The sequence below is a fragment of the Myxocyprinus asiaticus genome, chromosome 14 (assembly GCF_019703515.2).
Source record: "Myxocyprinus asiaticus isolate MX2 ecotype Aquarium Trade chromosome 14, UBuf_Myxa_2, whole genome shotgun sequence".
NCBI classification, from domain to species: domain Eukaryota; kingdom Metazoa; phylum Chordata; class Actinopteri; order Cypriniformes; family Catostomidae; genus Myxocyprinus; species Myxocyprinus asiaticus.
Genome location: NC_059357.1, coordinates 44,554,550 through 44,574,206, shown reverse-complemented (window position 1 = coordinate 44,574,206; position 19,657 = coordinate 44,554,550). Strand labels below are relative to the sequence as shown.

The 19,657-nt window shown below is 39.6% G+C and overlaps 1 protein-coding gene across 1 annotated transcript; it reads left to right on the top strand.

The window, feature by feature from the left end:
• The first annotated feature begins 1,034 nt into the window (after positions 1-1,034).
• Positions 1,035-18,645, top strand: LOC127452303 (cytochrome b-c1 complex subunit 2, mitochondrial-like). The gene is made up of 14 exons (XM_051717685.1): positions 1,035-1,255; positions 1,796-1,900; positions 2,007-2,156; positions 2,407-2,471; positions 2,567-2,623; positions 5,682-5,806; positions 7,808-7,905; positions 8,029-8,086; positions 9,814-9,909; positions 11,520-11,719; positions 11,820-11,900; positions 12,406-12,482; positions 17,295-17,448; positions 18,351-18,645. Exons 1-14 carry the CDS (start codon positions 1,223-1,225, stop codon positions 18,432-18,434), a joined length of 1,383 nt encoding a protein of 460 aa, XP_051573645.1. The 5' UTR covers positions 1,035-1,222; the 3' UTR covers positions 18,435-18,645.
• The last annotated feature ends 1,012 nt before the right edge of the window (positions 18,646-19,657 follow it).

Here is a 19,657-nt window from a genome sequence, read left to right as displayed (position 1 = left end):
AGTCCAGTGTTAAGTTTCCACAGTCTGTGATGATCTGGGGTGCAATGTCATCTGCTGGTGTTGGTCCATTGTGTTTTTTGAAAACCAAAGTCACTTCACCCGTTTACCAAGAAATTTTGGAGCACTTCATGCTTCCTTCAGCTGACCAGCTTTTTAAAGATGCTGATTTCATTTTCCAGCAGGATTTGGCACCTGCCCACACTGCCAAAAGCACCAAAAGTTGGTTAAATGACCATGGTGTTGGTGTGCTTGACTGGCCAGCAAACTCACCAGACCTGAACCCCATAGAGAATCTATGGGGTATTGTCAAGAGGAAAATGAGAAACAAGAGACCAAAAAATGCAGATGAGCTGAAGGCCACTGTCAAAGAACCCTGGGCTTCCATACCACCTCAGCAGTGCCACAAACTGATCACCTCCATGCCACGCCGAATTGAGGCAGTAATTAAAGCAGAAGGAGCCCCTACCAAGTATTGAGTACATATAGAGTAAATGAACATACTTTCCAGAAGGCCAACAATTCACTAAAAATGTTTTTTTTTATTGGTCTTATGATGTATTCTAATTTTTTGAGATAGTGAATTGGTGGGTTTTTGTTAAATGTGAGCCAAAATCATCACAATTAAAAGAACCAAAGACTTAAACTACTTCAGTCTGTGTGCATTGAATTTATTTAATACACGAGTTTCACAATTTGAGTTGAATTACTGAAATAAATGAACTTTTCCACGACATTCTAATTTATTGAGATGCACCTGTAGTCAGGGAGGGAGGAGGGGTAGAGTTGAGAAGATTTGAGTTTCTGATCCAAGCTGTCAGCAGGTGGCGGTAATGCACTAATACGTGCGATCTGCCAATAAACAGAAGAAGAAGAAGACTTCTGGATTCGCCCACAAATTGACGTCACGGCCGAACAGCTCCATCTGTGGAGAGTTCAGTCAGAACCCTTCTACATAGTCTGCCATTTTTTACACGTTCAAAGAGGGAGAAAGAAAACACGCCATCAGTCTCCATGCTTGGGTATCCGCGGGTCTCGCTGACATTTCTGGAGAGTTCAGTATGTGTCCTGAATATTTTACGCTTTTATACTCATGAATATTAAACATCTTTGAAGTTCCGGTGTCTCCATATAAGGAGTGTCGCTGAGGCGCGCAGGATTTTGGGTAGGACGTCAGGTCGGCCATATCTGTCTTTCACAGCGGCTGAAGGAGAGAAACAGAGCCATGAAAACATTCAGAGGTTTCACTCATCTCTCTGTAAGTCCCCACACTCGCACTCCTTAATATCGACCGTTTAAATAAACCATAGTCTTTCACGAGCAGCATACATGTGCCATTGAAGTGTAGCGGTCGAGTGTCATTAATAAGCCGGTGTCTGACACACAGTAGCTGTAAACTTCATTCTCACTGCTGAAAACATCTCATAAACATCTGAACATCCATATGAATAATTCAGACTGATGTTCTTGGCGATCAGATTGCTCTTCCAGTGCTGTTTGATTGTGTATGTGAGGTGCTGTTGTGTTTCTATGATGAAGGTCATGACACGTTGATCCTGTAGTAGTTAAAGCGATAGACTCCGCAAACTGACCTACTGTAGTGAGTTGTGTGATAGTGAACATGGCAATCCAGGGAGAGACATGTCCAGGTCAAACACATGATGTCCACAGTCAAGGGAAAACAGGAAATATCAGGGAATTTTCAAATAATCATTCCCATTCATAATGATAAATAGTGGGTATGAATTCACCAGACATCATTTACTCATGATCAGTGTTTTTTTTTTTTTCTCCACAGAGACGATGTTATGCTGCCGTGAGGAGGAGTGAGGCGTTGACTGAACCTCTGGCCACCCGAAAGCCTGCAGCAGCACCCGTCCTCCTTACACCCCAGGACGTCCAGGTAATGGAAATGCATGTATGCTGTAATTTTCAATGGAGTGTAAATGAGATGACACACACCATTTTTCCTAGTGATTAATAGTGTGTTTTATTACTGTGTGATCGAGGTGTCCAAACTCCCCAGTGGTCTTCTCATCGCCTCTCTGGAGAACTACTCGCCTGTCTCTAAGGTCGCTGTGTTTGTGAAAGCAGGCAGCCGCTATGAGACTGCAGAAAATCTGGGTGTCACTCACATGCTGCGATTAGCAGGCAATCTAGTACGTACTGAGCAAATCAAAATACTTTTATTTGAGGATGTAGGTTATATTTTGTCTCCGACACAAAGTGGGCATTCCCACTGGTCCTAATTAATTCTGGTCGAAATATCTGGACAATTTAATCATGTAACATTTTTGTAAAGCCATGTCAGAGCAAATACACAAATATTGAGGTATAATGGATATTAAAACAGAACACATTCAATATCATCATCTCATGATAAATGTGTAATTTGTGCTGTGTGTTTAGACCACTAAAGGTGCATCAGCCTTCAAGATTTGTCGGGGTCTGGAGGCAGTGGGGGGCAGTCTCAGGTCAGTTTTATTTTTATAAATGGTTACTTTAAAAACGCTCTGTATTACTCTCTCACACACACACACACACTAATGCTTCTCGTCTTATGTTTTAGTGTGACATCATCAAGGGAGCACATGGTGTATTCTGTGGACTGTCTGCGGGATGATTTGTGAGTATTTCTTCTGTACATTTGAACAAGCCAGCCAGAAAGTCAGATAGACAGACAGACAAATAGTGCATTACTAAGCGGTTGTTAAGATCATCTGAGGTGCTGCTAGAGTGTTGTAAGCGTTGGTAGGGTTAAACAAATAAAGCTCTTTAAATATCACAAAATATCTATGTCTCTCTATAATTTCTTTCTCATAAACGCAACATTTTTCTTTTTTTTTTCATGTGGGAACACAACTCAAGGTGATCGACAGAGACTTTAAAATGACTGAATTAAAAATCAGTCAGATTTTATGGACCTAAGTTATTGCTGAACTGACACGAGATCCGTTACAGCCTGCATTTAACACTGATTCAGGGTTTCACTGTGGGATCAACGCACCCTAGCGTCCAACCGTGGAACATTTCAAAATGTTTCAAAACAGTATGACGTAATGAAGCCTCGTTTGCTAAAACCACGTGACTTGGCCAGTTTGATACACGCTCCGAAGCATTGTTCGAAACAAATGATTCGTAAAGTTTTCAAAGCTTCATGAAGCCTGTTTCGCCCATCACTAGTTGCTAACCATTGCTAGCATGTTTTAGCAGGTTACTACAGTGTTCTGGCTAGATGCTAGGCATTGCTAGCATGTTCTAGCAAGTTGCTATCTAGGGTTGCCAACTTTCTACCAGCCAAATACAGGGATTTTTTTTTTCAGTGGATTTCCTCCGTGAGATGCTGCGCAACGGTAAAAGAGGTCTACCTTGGGGGCCTTGGTAGCTTGGCGAGTACTGATGCTGACTACCACCCCCTGGAGTTGCGAGGTTGAATCCAGGGTGTGCTGAGTAACTCCAGCCAGGTCTCCTAAGCAACCAAATTGGCCCGGTTGAGTCACATGGGGTAAGCTCCTCGTGGACGCGATTAGTGGTTTTCACTCACAATGGGGTGCGTGGTAAGTTGTGCGTAGATCGCGGAGAGTAGCATGAGCCTCCACATGCTGGGAGTCTCCGCGGTGTCATGCACAACGAGCCACGTGATAAGATGTGTGGATTGACTCTCAGAAGCAGAGGCAACTGAGACTTGTCCTCCACCACCCGGATTGATGTGAGTAACCGTGCCACCACGAGGACCTAGTAAGTAGTGGGAATTGAGAAAAGGGGATAGAGGTCCACCTAGGGCTGGGCGCTTAATCTAATTTTATTTTAAATTACGATTTTGGCTTCCAACGATTATGAAAACAAGATAATCGAGAAAAAACTATTATTGTGCCGCTTTCCATTTCGCAATGAAACACCCCAGCGTTATATATCTTTAAAGCATCCTTTATTAAAGTTCAAATAATAAGGAAGCGGGTTATGAAAATAAACTCAGAAACTGGCATTTCTCTGTGTGGGCAGCGCCGCGTTTATGAATTACGTGAAGTGACCGGGGAAGAGATTGAATTTTCTCCCGGCTGATGTGCACTCTGGCGCAGATACACTCGCACGTGTTTGCTGCAGCTAGATTATAACGGGATGACTCACGACGTAGTGAAGTACAATATATGTCATGTTCACTGTGTATCTTATCATGAAGAAAATTTGTGATACACAGCTCTAATAAGAAGAGAAAATTTGTTTGTTGTGAGTTAAAGATGGATCGAAGTGAACATAAAGGTGAGAGAGTGTAGTCTTAGCTCATTATACACTGCAACAAAATACGTTTTTGATTAGTCTGTTTTGGCTTGTTTTCCAAAATAATATCTAAAACTCCTTTAAAACAATGCACATTCTTTAGGAGCTATACTGCAGAAGAAAAAAATTGTTATCGGAGAATGTTGAATACAATATTTAATCAGGGCTCAACATTAACGCTTGTCCGGGACAAGTGGATTTTTGAAGGGGAAGGTGAAAGAGAATTTTACTTGCTCGACCGGACAAGCAGACTGATTAAAATGTCAATAACAAAGAAATAATCAGCTATATTTGTGATAGCCTAGGCCTGTGTCACTTATTAGAAAGTTAATATTCTTATTCTGCTGTTGAAAGTAATGAAGAACATGTAATTTTATAATTCGCTAGTGATCTAGTAACAGCTGCGCCCTGTTTGATTGACAGGCAGCATATGTGTGTGTGCTAAACACGTATGATGTAATTATGATTTTTACAATGATCGCGCAGCCATACCTAGAGCTTGTTTACATAGGAAAACAATTGAAAAACAGGGCGGATGGCCTCATGTGTTTGGTGTGAATGGCCCCTAATAATATCAAAATGAAAACTGGTTTAATACAACAACCAGGAAGAACCATCTTCACTTGTAATAAGCACTACTTTTTGACAAATTAACAAAGCTGAAATCAATGATGAAAGACAGTATTTTTCTGTCAAGATTTTTCTTCCCCCATAATCAAGCTTAAGCCTTTTCCGTTTTTAATTGTAAAAGTCAATGAACCGGCTTTCTGTTTAAAATTGGGGTCATCAGTTTGTAGTATAATACTGTTAAGAATGGTGTATATTAAAAAATAATAATAACATAAGATAAAACAAAAAAGGCCTTCCAGGGCCACTGTCTCCGTACAAGTCTTCGTACTGTTTTAATCAAAAATGCATTATATTGGATTTTTATGGGTGAGCAAATGCTTAACATGAAATGGTCTATTTGACTCACAATGGTGAGAAACAAAATCATGCACTCATGCTATATATTTAACAAAATTCTCCTCCTTTTCACTGATCTTTCCCCTGGCCTCTTCTATCAAGTGTGGCGTCCCTGTAACGTTTAACAGTCGATATCTCACAAAACTCACGCAAAAGGTGTCTGTGTTTCAGGTCCATTTTTCTCAGTTTGTGAAACATTCTCAACAGTTCATGTGTGAGATGCTAAAAAAACGGCATCCTGTTTGGATTTTATACAGAGCACAATTTTGTTCCCTCAAATATGGGACAGTTGGCAACCCTATTGCTATCATGTTTTAGCTAGTTGCTAGGGTGTTCTGGCTAGTTTCTAGTCGTTGTTAGCATGTTGTAGCTGATTATGACAGTGTTTTTGCTAGATGCTAGCATGCTTGAAAAACAAACTTGTTTTTTGTTGTTTGCAGTGACTCCGTCATCGAGTACCTGATAAGTGTGACCACTGCTCCTGACTTCAGGCCGTGGGAGTTGTCTGACATCTCGCCGAGGGTCAAGATAGACAAGGCTGTGGCAGACCAGAGTCCACAAATAGGTAAATTCACATTCCTTTCATCCTACAGGGTCCAAAATTAACATTTGCAAGTGCCGAATTAAAATAAAAATTTACTTTGGTTAGCAAATATGTTGGCTGGTAACTTAACTGGGAACTACAACATTATACAGTGCATTCAGAAAGTATTCAGATCCCTTATTTTATTTTTTTCACATTTTGTTTTGTTGCATTTTTTTTTTCCACCTCAATCTACACTCCACATCCCATAATGACAAAGCAAAAACCAGATTTTTGATAACTGCGTGAATAGACCTTCCGTCAGATGTTCGTTGGATTTGGTGTGGATTTGATGTAAAAAGGCCTTAACTCAGTACTTAGTTGAAGAACCTTTGGCAGTGATTACAGCCTCGACTCTTTTTGGGTATGATGCGACAAACTTTGCACACCTGGATTTGGGGTTTTTCTGCCATTCTTCTCTGCAGATCCTCTCGAGCTCTGTCAGGTTGGATGGGACCATTGGTGAACAGCCATTTTCAGGTCTCTCCAGAGATGTTCAATTGGGTTAAAGTCCGGGCTCTGGCTGGACCACTCAAGGACATTCACAGAGTTATCTCTAAGCCACTCTGAGGTCCTGAGCACTTTGGACCAGGTTTCTTTAAGGATATCTCTGTATTTTTTTTACGTTCAGCGTTTCTTCAACCTTGGCCAGTCCCCCAGTCCCTGCTGCTGAAAAACACCCCCACAGCATGATCCTACCATCACCACCATGCTTCACCGTTGGGATGGTATTGCGCAGATGATGAGCATTGCCTTGGTTCCACCAGACATGACACCTGGAATTGAGGCCAAACAGTTCAATCTTCATTTCATCAGACCAGAGAATCTTGTTTCTCATGGTCTGAGAGTCCTATAGGTGCTTTTAAATGTGTCTCGCACTCAGGAGAGGCTTCCTTCTGGCCACTCTGCCATAAAGTCCAGATTGGTGGAGTGTTGCAGTGATGGTTGTTTTTCCGCAAGTTTCTCCCATCTCCACACATGATCTCTGGACCTCAAACTGAGTGACCTTCGGGTTCTTGGTCACCCCTTACCAAGTCCCTTTTCCACCGATTGCTCAGTTTGGCCAGGCGGCCAGCTCTAGGAAGAGTCTTGGTTGTTCTAAACTTCCATTTAAGAATTATGGAGGCCACTGTGCTCTTGGGAACCTTCAATGCAGCTGACATTTGTTTTAATTTTTTTTTTTTTATGTAGCCTTCCCCAGATCTGTGCCTTGACACAATCCTGTCTCTGAGCTCTACAGGCAGTTCATTTGACCTCATGGCTTGGTTTTTGCTCTGATATGCATTTTCAGCAGTGAGACCTTATATAGACAGGTGTGTGTCTTTCCAAATCATGTCCATTCAATCGAATTTGCCACAGGTGGACTCCTATCAAAGTGCAGAAACATCTCAAAGATAATCCAGAGAAATGGGATGCACCTGAGCTAAATTTCAAGTGACATAGCAAAGGGTCTGAATACTTATGCCAATGTGATATTTCAGTTTTTTCTTTTTAATAAATTTGCAAAGTTATCAAAAATCTGGTTTTTGCTTTGTCATTATGGGGTATGGAGTGTAGATTGATGTGAATTTTTTTTTAAAGCATTTTAGCATAAGGCTGCAACATAACAAAATGTAAAAAATGAAGGGGTCTGAATACTTTCTGAATGCACTGTATATGGTTTAAATCGAATTGTAAAAAGACATACAAAAGTTTCACAAAGAAAACTTGTTTGCCTTCTAACAACTTTTACTTCAGTGGAAAATTTACCATCATGAGTTTATGTATGATGCCTTCAGTTTCCTTTTATTGTCAAGATCTCACACCAAAAAGTGTAGTAAAAGTAGTGCAAAAATAGTTAAAAGGCCAATCAATTTTTTTCAATTAATCTGCCATCTGCAATTATTTAATTTTGTATTCTGCCCAAGTATAGTACCGGCCTAGCTCATATCTTTGATGACTGGCAGGAATCTTGTGCTAATAATATGTGTTTTGTGTGTGCAGGTGTTCTGGAGAAGTTGCATGAAGCTGCTTATAAGAATGCTCTGTCCAACTCACTATACTGTCCAGACTACATGGTGGGCAAAATTGGTGTTGATCATGTAAGTGACACACAGCTTCTCAGAATGATTCAGTCTAAGAACGAATAATTATGTTGCCTTTATATATTTAAGTTAAACCTTATACAAACATTGCAGTCTTCTCTTTCTGCTCTCAATCTGTAGCTGCAACGATTCTTTGCGAGTAATTACACCAGTGCAAGAATGGCTCTCGTTGGATTAGGTGAGTATTACTCATGAAAGAGTTGATCATGCTGGGCAATATATTTGCAATAATATCACCGACCATTTAAAATAAAGTAACATTGTTAAGATCACGGCAATCTTAAAGGAATATTTCACCCACAATTCTGTCATTACTTACTGACCCTCTTGTCTTCCAAATCATATGACTTTCTTCTGCGGTTCACAAAAGGATATTTTTAAAAGCTGTGTGAATTGAAATGCACAATCCAGAAATAATAGCCACAGAATGTAAAAGGGTTGGCACTCCTAAGAACATTTAATATTAAATTTTTATTCATTGTTGTTTTCACATAAATGGGTAAAACCGGCATTATGAATGTGACATCTCTTTGTTACGGATATGACAGTTGTGAAAGCAGCGCTTAAATTATGAGGGAAAACCATCCAGAATGCTTTGAAACCTGCAGACTTTGACCTACGAGACATGGGTATGATATCCATAAAGGCTGTATGATGGATTAAAATAAGACTGAAATTGAGAAATGGCCTTGTGTGATTACTAAACCGCAAAAGGCTGCGTTTTAAAATAGTCTGCAGCATTGACCGCTTCAGTCAGTAGCGCGTGAGCGAGTGACGCCCTATAGCGGGTGTGTGTGGCACACGCTGAGGAGAGCAGCAATTTTAGGTGATGTTTATCATATTACAATTCAAATCGCAAAGTTTGTCAAAATGATCCCTTTCCAAATGTTGGCTATAGATCAAACATCACAGATCAAAGCAATAGTCAGCGATCTATCAGAATCATCATGATTCTCATTGAAATCCATATGATTTTATATGAAGCGTCCATAACTGTCACATTCTTAGCACATTATTTTTGGTGCTTAAAGTAAAGAAGGGAGACCATTTGTTCATCATACTTTGACATAAGTTAGCTTTGTACAGAAAGTAACAGCTTATGTGACTGAATATTGTTTGAGTGATATAAACTTAACCTCTAAAATGTTACGGAAATTACATAGCACTGAAATGCAACCTCAAAAATGTGGCTCAAAATGTGCTGGAATGAACTAGAAAGAAAGATTTAAAAGTAAAACATTTGCACTCACTCACCCAGAGCTCAGAAACCTAAAAACCAGTGCTGATGTCATTAGGGTAACGCATATACAGTATATAAACTCTGAGTCTACATAAAGGCTTTTACATTTTTATCATTTAACATGTTGTTATTTAAAAAAACAAGTGGTGAAAGTTGGCTTTTTAAAAAATGTATGTGTTCAGAGATTTCGGGCACATACACGCATACTTGTCTGATAAGCTTCTGAGTTTCTTGTACCGCTTTGCATTATCTTTCCACCATAAAAGTCCTCATCTGTTGGTTTGCATGACTCCAACAAGAACCAAATACCAATACAGTAGTTCAATAAGAATAAATATAAAACAAGTATTGTTACACTTGACTGCACATTTGGCCAAAGACACCATCATAATTCCTTCTTTCAGCCAACACCTCGACGACATGCAACAGCGCCCACCAGTGAACTCAATTGTCACTGCAAGATTTGGTGAGAGATTAAGAGGTAAAGCACAGTATTCAGCGCTGCTTATGGCAGGCAAATGTGCAAAATATTAGCAATATTCAAATAGTGTTTTTAATAATCGATTAGCTGGTGCAGAACGAGTACTCGATTAGTTGATTAGTCATGCACATCCCTAGCAGAAGTATGTAAAAATTACTTGCTGAGTGTGTGTGTGTCTGCATAGGGGTCTGTCACTCCACTCTGAAGCAGGCGGGCGAGCAGTTCTTCAGTGCTCATAAAGGGGCTGGAGCACCAGCAGCTAAAGCAGTTTACCGCGGAGGTGAGTACACCAACATTTATTATTTTAATCCAGTTGTTTCATTATGGTTGGGTGGAATGATGCTTGTAATGAAGGTAAAACTTTTTTGTCATAAAACACCAAATTCGGTCTTTAAAAATGTATGGAAATCTATTAATTTCTATATAAAATAAAGCAAAAATTGTCATTTAAATAATGTCACAATGCAGATTGTCCTAAAATAGGCTTCATTATCTTGATGCAAAATACACTATATTGCCAAAAGTATTCGCTCACCCATCCAAATAATTGAATTCAGGTGTTCCAATCACTTCCATGGCCACAGGTGTATAAAATGAAGCACCTAGGCATGCAGACTGCTTCTACAAACATTTGTGAAAGAATGGGCCGCTCTCAGGAGCTCAGTGAATTCCAGCGTGGTACTGTGATAGGATGCCACCTGTGCAGGTCCAGTCGTGAAATTTCCTCGCTACTAAATATTCCACAGTCAACTGTCAGTGGTATTATAACAAAGTGGAAGCGATTGGGAATGACAGCAACTCAGCCACGAAGTGGTAGGCCACGTAAAATGACAGAGCGGGGTCAGCGGATGCTGAGGTGCATAGTGTGCAGAGGTCGCCAACTTTCTGCAGAGTCAATCGCTACAGACCTCCAAAGTTCATGTGGCCTTCAGATTAGCTCAAGAACAGTGCGTAGAGAGCTTCATGGAATGGGTTTCTATGGCCGAGCAGCTGCATCCAAGCCATACATCACCAAGTGCAATGCAAAGCGTCGGATGCAGTGGTGTAAAGCACGCCGCCACTGGACTCTAGAGCAGTGGAGACGTGTTCTCTGGAGTGACGAATCACGCTTCTCCATCTGGCAATCTGATGGACGAGTCTGGGTTTGGCGGTTGCCAGGAGAACGGTACTTGTCTGACTGCATTGTGCCAACTGTGAAGTTTGGTGGAGGGGGATTATGGTGTGGGGTTGTTTTTCAGGAGCTGGGCTTGGCCCCTTAGTTCCAGTGAAAGGAACTCTGAATGCTTCAGCATACCAAGAGATTTTGGACAATTCCATGCTCCCAACTTTGTGGGAACAGTTTGGGGATGGCCCCTTCCTGTTCCAACATGACTGTGCACCAGTGCACAAAGCAAGGTCCAGAAAGACATGGATGAGCGAGTTTGGTGTGGAAGAACTTGACTGGCCTGCACAGAGTCCTGACCTCAACCCGATAGAGCACCTTTGGGATGAATTAGAGCGAAGACTGCGAGCCAGGCCTTCTCGTCCAACATCAGTGTCTGACCTCACAAATGCGCTTCTGGAAGAATAGTCAAAAATTCCCATAAACACACTCCTAAACCTTGTGGAAAGCCTTCCCAGAAGAGTTGAAGCTGTTATAGCTGCAAAGGGTGGGCTGACGTCATATTAAACCCTATGGATTAAGAATGGGATGTCACTTAAGTTCATGTGCGTCTAAAGGCAGATGAGCGAATACTTTTGGCAATATAGTGTATAATTGCTTATTTTTTCCCTTTGATTTTTGCGGTGGAATGAAAGGACGAAGTGACCTGGACGTATTGTTTTTTTAAATTGTGATATTCACCCAATTACTGATCTCTAGTATTGAAGTGATGTGTGGTTTGTGTGCAGGTGAGATGCGTGTGCAGAATGGAGGGGGTCTGGTTCATGCACTGGTGGCATGTGAAGGAGCCTTGATGGGCTCTGCAGAGGCCAATGCCTTCAGCGTGCTACAGAGGGTTCTGGGAGCCGGACCGCACATCAAGAGAGGATCCAACATCACCAGCAAACTCAGCCAGGGCATCGCTAAAGCCACCGCACAGCCGTTCGATGTGAGTTCAGCCCCAGTCATTCGTGATCGTACTTTCTCAAAGTACTGATGTTTGGATAAGAGATTAAGGGTTAAATGGTTTCAACTAATTTCCCTTACAGGCCACTGCTTTCAGTGCTACCTACTCTGACTCTGGACTCTTTGGAGTCTACATCATCTCACAAGCAGACGCGGCCGGAGAGGTGAGCGTTCTGTGACCAGGAAAGGCACCAGCTTCGGTCTAGCTCGTTTGGTTATAGTAGTTCACCCAAAAATAAAGATTGTCTAATTTACTTACACTTGTGTTGTTCCAAACAGCTATGCTGTTACTTTTTCTGTGGAACACAAAAGAGGACATTTAAAAAAATATTTTCCATACAAGGACAGTTCATAGTAAACATGTCTGTGAAGCTCTAAATGCATGTGCTGTTGTGGTCAAAGATCATATAGACTACATTTATGAAATTTGTATGATGTTTATGTATTTATTTGACTTTTTGGAGCTTGACAGACGTAGTCACTATGAACTGTCAATGTATGGAAAAGAGCTCCATGAAATTCAAGAATTCACCTTTTATGTTACAAAGGAGATAAAGTTATATGGGTTTCTTTTAAAGCTGAGAATGCATTTCTGGCAGAGCATGTGACCTGTTCCTGCCAATCAGAGCTGACAGTGAGTGACTGATGACATCATTGATCTCTCTGCAGGTGATCAATGCAGCAATGGCACAGGTGACTGCTTTAGCTGAAGGAAAACTTACAGCAGATGACCTCACCAGAGCGAAGTGAGTGTAGAGTCTATTAACACCAGCCGCATCAGCATGTCATAAAGCCTTTAAGACAGTATGGAGCCAGATTTGTGCCTAAACTAAAGAAATAAATGGAACATTTTGCAAACAAACACAGTCTGCTTCGCAAAGCAAAATAAAAAAAAAAAAAGACAAACAACAAAGCAATTTGCAAATACAAAGGGCCATTTGAGAGAAAATGAAGGGTAGTTGTTGTGTACCACTGGCTTAACAAAAAAATGAGGTGTATTTTACAAATATAAAAATGTGTTTCATATGAGCCTACAGTACATCATATTTTACAAATAAATGCAATCTATTCTACAAATTCTACAGGATCGTTGAACAAATACAAAATCCTATGTGAACAAATGCATAGCACTTGTGTTCACGTGACTTTTGGCATGATTTTCTCAATCACTGGTTCACAAATGCATCTGAGCAGATTTTCTCACAAATGGGCTGAGCAAAGTCCTCTTTTAAAACAGGAGATGGCGCAGTGCTGCCACATACTTCATATTTTTCCACTCAGTTATGCTTATTGTTTTATGTATATTATTACTACATATTTTGTGGCATAAACAACTTATTTTCTAGTAAAAACGAGACCCTTTCTAGTAATGAGACACTGATGAACCAAAACATTATGACCACTCACAGGTGAAGCGAATAATGTTGATCATCTACTAACAAGGCCATATGTCAAGGTCTGGGTAGATTAGATAGTAAGCAAAGGGCCAAATTGTTATGGCCAGACGACTGGGTCAGAGCATCTCTGACACTGTAAGGCTTGTGGAATGCTCCCGGTCAGCAGTGGTGAGTACCGACCAACAGGGGTCCGAGGAGGGACAAACCACAAACTGGCGAATGGGTGTCTGGCGCCCAAGGCTCATTGATGCGTGAGGGCAACGAAGGCTATCCCGTCTGGTCTGAACTGACAGAAGGTCTACTATTGCACAAGTCACAGAAACGTTTAATGATGGTTACGGGAAGAATGTGTCGCAACACCGTGCATTGCACCCTGCTGTGTATGGGGCTGCGTAGCCACAGACCGGTCGGAGTGCCCATGATGACCCTTGTCTACCGTCCAAAGCACCTACAATGGGTACATGAGCGTCGAAACTGGACCTTGGAGCAGTGGAAAAAGGTCGCCCGGTCCAATGAGTCACGCTTTCTTTTACATTTACGTGGACGGCCGTGTACGTGTGCGGCATTTACCTGGGCAAGTGATGGCACCAGGATGCACTGTGGGAAGACGACAAGCCAGTGGAGGGAGTGTGATGCTCTGGGCAATGTTCTGCTGGGAAACCCTGGGTCTGGCCATTCATGTGGATGTCAATTTGAAACGTGCCACCTACCTAAACATAGTTGCAGACCAGTTAAACCCCTTCATAGCAATGGTATTCCCTGATGGCAATAGCCTCTTTCAGCAGGATAATGCGCCCTGCCACACTGCACACATTGTTTGGGAATGGTTTGAGGAACATAATGAGTTCAAAGTGTTGCTCTGGCCTACAAATTACCCAAATCTCAATCCGATTTAGCATCTGTGGGATGTGCTGGACTAACAGGTCTGATCCATGGTGGCTCCACCACACAACTTACAAGACCTGAAAGATCTAGTGCTAATGTCTTGGTGCCAGATACCACAGGACACCTTCAGGGGTCTTGAAAAGTACATGCTTCGGCGGGTCGGCGCTGTTTTGGTGGCACACGGAGGACCAACAGCATATTAGGCAGTTGGTCATAATGCTTTGGCTCATCGTGTATGTTGTAAAAATGACATCCTTTGTCATTTGACTTGGATGATTTTCACGTGACAATTAACTGACAGTCTATTATTGTGCTTCATTAACCACGTTTACACTGAAAAGGTTTCTCCCAAAGAACGCGGCTTAATGTTGCCATGTAAACACACAAGCAGTGTTCTGATAGGTGTTTGAAGTCATAGGATGCAGCCCAACAACAAGTCAACACAGCAGTGGGAAAAGCACATACACTATAAACTACCTATTTATACACACCAGTGTAAAATGTTGACTGTCCTTCACGTTCACGTATATGTGCCCGTACATTGGGGGAATCCTGGACTTTGATGTAAGAGGAAACCCTGCAGTTCCACTGCAGATTACGAAAACAAACGCAGCAATAACTGGAATATCTGAAAATGAAGTCAAGCGACGGAGAATAAAATAGCAAAGTCTTCCTGTTATTTCTACAAGCGTCATGGGGAAATTACGTTGCTGTGGAGAAGGCTGCTTACTGACTGAGAATTCACTTACAAATGTTCAAAAATGATTCTCAAAAGAACAAAGAATAACCTTCCACCCCTGACCTCCACTTAACCCCAGTGGTCCCACTATATTTTGTCTATCAAACAGGATACATGACTATTGGGGACATATAAAAAAGGTTATAAACATTAAACAAATTGACTAATTAAAAATAAAGGAGAAAAAAAAAAGCAACTTATGATTGTTATGATGGAGCAACACCCGTTTCCCAAACCAGCACATAGATCACTCATTACTAAGTACAAAGTGCATCGTTACAGGAGCTGTCTTGTCCAAAGTGCTGAACTACAGCCGAAACTTTCAGGTTTACGCACTGTGTATCATAAAATAATGTTCAATGTAAGATGATCTTTTAAAGCGTAAATTTCAACTTTATCAGGAAACTCAGCCTTTGGCCTAAAGCTGTTAACATTTCTTCAACGATACAGTAGAATTTGTAGAATAGATTGTATTTATTTGTGAAATATGATGTAGACTCAAATACATTTTTACATTTGTAAAACAGCGCATTTAAGTCATTAGTACATAACTACTCTTCATTTTCTCAACAAAAAATAAATGACCCTTCGTATTTGCAAATCGCTTAGTTTCAGAATCGAATTTTCCTTTGCAATGCGGATTGTTTGTTTGCAAAACGTTCTATTTGTTTAAGTTTTGGCACAAATCTACCTCCATAATAGGCCATGTGCAACTGCAGTTAAATATGGTTGTCACTCCTTTTCTTAGTGCTTAATCCAGGGTTCGTGCAGATGCTTCAAAGTTAATGTCAAGGACTTTTCAAGCACATTTTTATTTGTTTTCAAGGACTATGCTTGATGTCATTAAAACAAATTCTTTGTTCATTTTAAATAAAAATATTTTATTCAGTTAATTTATTTTTATAAAACACCATGATATCTCAGTGTGCATCTTTAACTACATATTCTCACAGTAACAATTCTTGGTTCATTCATGACGAAAGTGATGTGCAATTGTAGTGTGCTCCCTTAAAACGCACTTTGCTTTCCAACAAAAGTGAATAACTGTGTCTGTAAACAGTAGTCCATATGACTCGAGCCGTTTCATGTTTTCTAAAGTCACACAACAGATTTATGTGAGGAACTGACCCAAACTGCAAATGGGTCATTCTCAAAAACGTGACTTTCCAACGTACAAAATATTGAAATTTTCCATTTAGTTCATTTTTTGCCTATAAATGCTGAGGGTAAACCTTTTATAATATGTTGACATTCATTTTTATACATAAAAGAACAGCCAAGTTGTCCTTTATTATTTAATTTTGTTTCACGAATGAAGCAAGTTAACACTAACGAGGGTTCAATGGGGTACAACACCAAATATTTTTGTATGAAAATATTAGTTAAAATGTGAATTACTAACTTTTTAACATGCTGGGAAAAATCACTATATGCATATTTAAGCAGCCTCTGAACTTGAACCTTAAATTATTTTCTACAACTTTTTGTATTTAAAAAGTTTTTAAAACATAAAATAAAAAGGTTTGAACATTGATAAAACCAATAACATGAAATCAAGGGACAAACATTCTATTTCAGTTATTAAAATGATTAATAATAATTTTGTTTTGCTTTTTTGCACATAGCTTTTATTAAAAATAAGTACAAAATAAATACACATAAGTTTACATGTCATAGAAGTGGTGTACCAGGTGAAGGGAACAAGGATTTTTTTCAGGCAATTAACAATTTCAAATAAATTTGCAAAACAGAGTGAAGCCATTTCATGTCATTAAAGGTTAGGTTATAAAAATTGTTTTTTTTTTTTCGCTGTTTGAAAGCTTTTTCATGACTAAAAGTCGAGGGACATATTGACCCAAATGTTGTCAGAAATAACCTATTTTGTGAGACAGCATGAGGCACTAGACTGCTCAAAACTGAATCCTCCATTGATCTGCATTCAAAATGTTTTACATCTCATCATTTTTTCACTCTGGAGAGTAAATTGTATTTAAAAGTGATAGTTGCAAGGATTCATATTTGTTAAATCTGCAACAGCAGTATCTATAAAATATATAGTTTTGAAATCCTCCAGTAACACTTGATTGTGATTGGCCCATTCTAAACAGCGCTGCCAAAAGTAACAGGTGCCACGTGACGTTTAGTAAACGTAACGTATTTTAAGATTTTCTATAATTCAAGAACTTTTTAAGCACCTCTTGGTGAAAATGGCTATTTTCAAGAGTTTTCCAGGACTTAAATTTCAAAAAGCCAAATTCAAGCACCTTGTACGAACCCTGTTAATCCTGTTCTGTACACACAAAGTTTAGTTTTTTTTTACAGGATTCATATTATGATATTAATTTCTATTAAATCCACGTAGTGTGTACAGAACCTGAACTAGTTGTTAATGCAGTGACAGCAACCTCTTTTGGACAGATTCAACAAGCACTCCCCAAAAATGTGATTTTTATGCCTTTAACTGTTAACATTATCCCAACTTGTCTTGGCAGATGAAAAGGTCAGTTGATTGAAGGGTCTGGTGTTGTACTTTTCAGGAACCAGTTGAAGGCTGATTATCTGATGTCTTTGGAGAGTTCAGAGGGTTTGCTGGAGGAACTGGGTGTTCAGGTGCTGAGCAGTGGAGCGTACATCTCACCAGAGTCTGTGACGCAGAGCATCGATGCTGTGACCTCCAGTGATGTTGTCAATGTAAGACACACATGCTATTAAAAGAGGAATTAACAATAATCTTTTGAAAAAGTGCAGACTTCTTCCCCAGTGAAAAAGAAATCATTAACTCATGACTGATGTCAACAACTCCTATTTGATGTTCTGTAACTGATTAGTCGATGTGAGATAATGAAAACTATTTGATTGAATGGCACAAAACTTGTCAAGAAATGTCTGGGTCATATTCACCCACCAAAAAATAAATAGTTTAAGCCTATTTTTAGGAATGTACATTTTTTTTCATTATGACATTTTCATGACAATTAGGCTTCATTACCATAACGCAAACAAAATAATTCTCATTACTCTATTGTGAAAAATTAGTGTGTTTACATGCACAGTAAACATTTTAAACTACCAAAAATCAGCGTATAAATCTGACAATGCAAGAAAACCACATTAGTCATCAGATTATTCTCTGCTTTTGAGACAGTCATGCGCACAACACTTGAATCAACAGCATGTCTCTTTTGGACAAACATGGAATATAGAAAATATAGGTCTACTGTATGTACAGATTAAACTAAAGCAATATGCCTCGAGGCCGAAGGATACAGTCATGTTACCTCCTAAGGGGGTGTTCGATACAAAGGTACAATGCAAAGTTGAAACCCCCTTAACCAAGGTAAACCACTGTAACGCACAGCATCTTATGGTTTATTGCACTACATTACTTTCACTGAGTATTACTTGGTGTCCAACGTCAGGATGCGACAGCTAATATTCGATTTCATTTGCAGCAGTTTGTATATAGTTCCATTTGGGAGAAGTCTACATATCCTATCCATTTATTAGAATAGTTTTGCTATTGTTGCTCAAGTAGTAAATAAAAACACAAAAAATGAGTGACATTTGACAGAAGAACTCATCTTTTTCTACAGGCTGCAAAGAAGTTTGTTGAAAGCAAGAAGACCATGTCAAGTTGTGGACATCTGGCAAACACACCATTTGTTGATGAATTGTGAGAGAAAGTCCTAATCTGAAATCCACAAGTTGTCCATCTGCTTATTTGAGTGTAAAAAAAATTCTCTTAAATGTAAACCCTGATTGCTATTGCCAATTGTTCTGTCTGTTTCTTTGTAAAGGTTTACTGAGAACAGAAGCATCAGTTTCATCCATTTCACTGTATATCTGATGTACATTCATTAAAAATCTTTCAATGCTTAAACAAAAAAACTAATCTTGTGTACTTTATATCTGCCTGAAGAGTTGGATGGGGTTTTCAAACTGGGGTCTAGGTGCCGCAAATGGGTGGCAGGGGGGTCTGTGGAAAATTTCAGAGAATTATTTTTTTTTTTTTTAAACAGAGTTTGACATACCGGTAATTCATTCTGCTTTCTAGAGTGTACAAATTTCAATACAATTGAAAATGTTTTAATTCAGGTTATATCTAGGTACACATGTAACATTACTCTAATAGTGGCTGGAATACACAAAGACATGCTGTCCATTTAATACAAAGTACATATTTACGGATAATATTTTAATTTTTCTTGGCTTTAGTAAAATGACAATATAAACGGCAATTTTTTTTTTTTTAAACATGTCTTAAAGGGATAGTTCATCCAAAAATGTAAATTCATCATTTACTCACCCTCATGCCATTCCAGATGTGTATGACTTACTTTCTTCTGCAGAACACAAATGAAGATTTTTAGTAGAATAGCTCAACTCTGTAGGTCCATACAATGTAAGTGAATGGTGACCAAAACTTTGAAGCTCCTAAAAAAGGAGATAAAGTCATCATAAAAGTAATCCATAAGACTCCAGTGGTTTAATAATTGTCTTCTGAAGTAATCCAATCAGTTTTGGATGAGAACAGACCAAAATATAACTCCTTTTTCCACTATATAAACTTGACAACTGCAGTCTCCTTGGCGATCATGATTTCATGCTCGATTACACTTCCTATTGACCTGTTTCAGTGACATCACTTTTCCCCTCATCTGCTGTATTTGTGACCATCACCAGGAGGAAACAATGGTGGTGAATGGAAAAACAACTGTAAAACAATCAAGAAAAACAAAGAAAATGATTTTGAGTTGTGCAAAGTCCCAGGAAAGGTGTATACAGGTCCACCACAAATATTGGCAGATTTTATTCACAATTGCGAGTCTGTTGTGTCACCGGCAAGTGCAAATGCCTACCGGTACATCACCGTAAACATCTCTCATTTAGAAGTTTTAAA

Coding starts and splice junctions, on each gene's coding strand:
- LOC127452303 (XM_051717685.1), top strand. CDS start 1,223: ATGAAAACATTCAGAGGTTTCACTCATCTCTCT. Junction 9,910..11,519: donor TAAAGCAGTTTACCGCGGAG/GTGAGTACACCA, acceptor GTTTGTGTGCAG/GTGAGATGCGTGTGCAGAAT. Junction 11,901..12,405: donor AAGCAGACGCGGCCGGAGAG/GTGAGCGTTCTG, acceptor ATCTCTCTGCAG/GTGATCAATGCAGCAATGGC.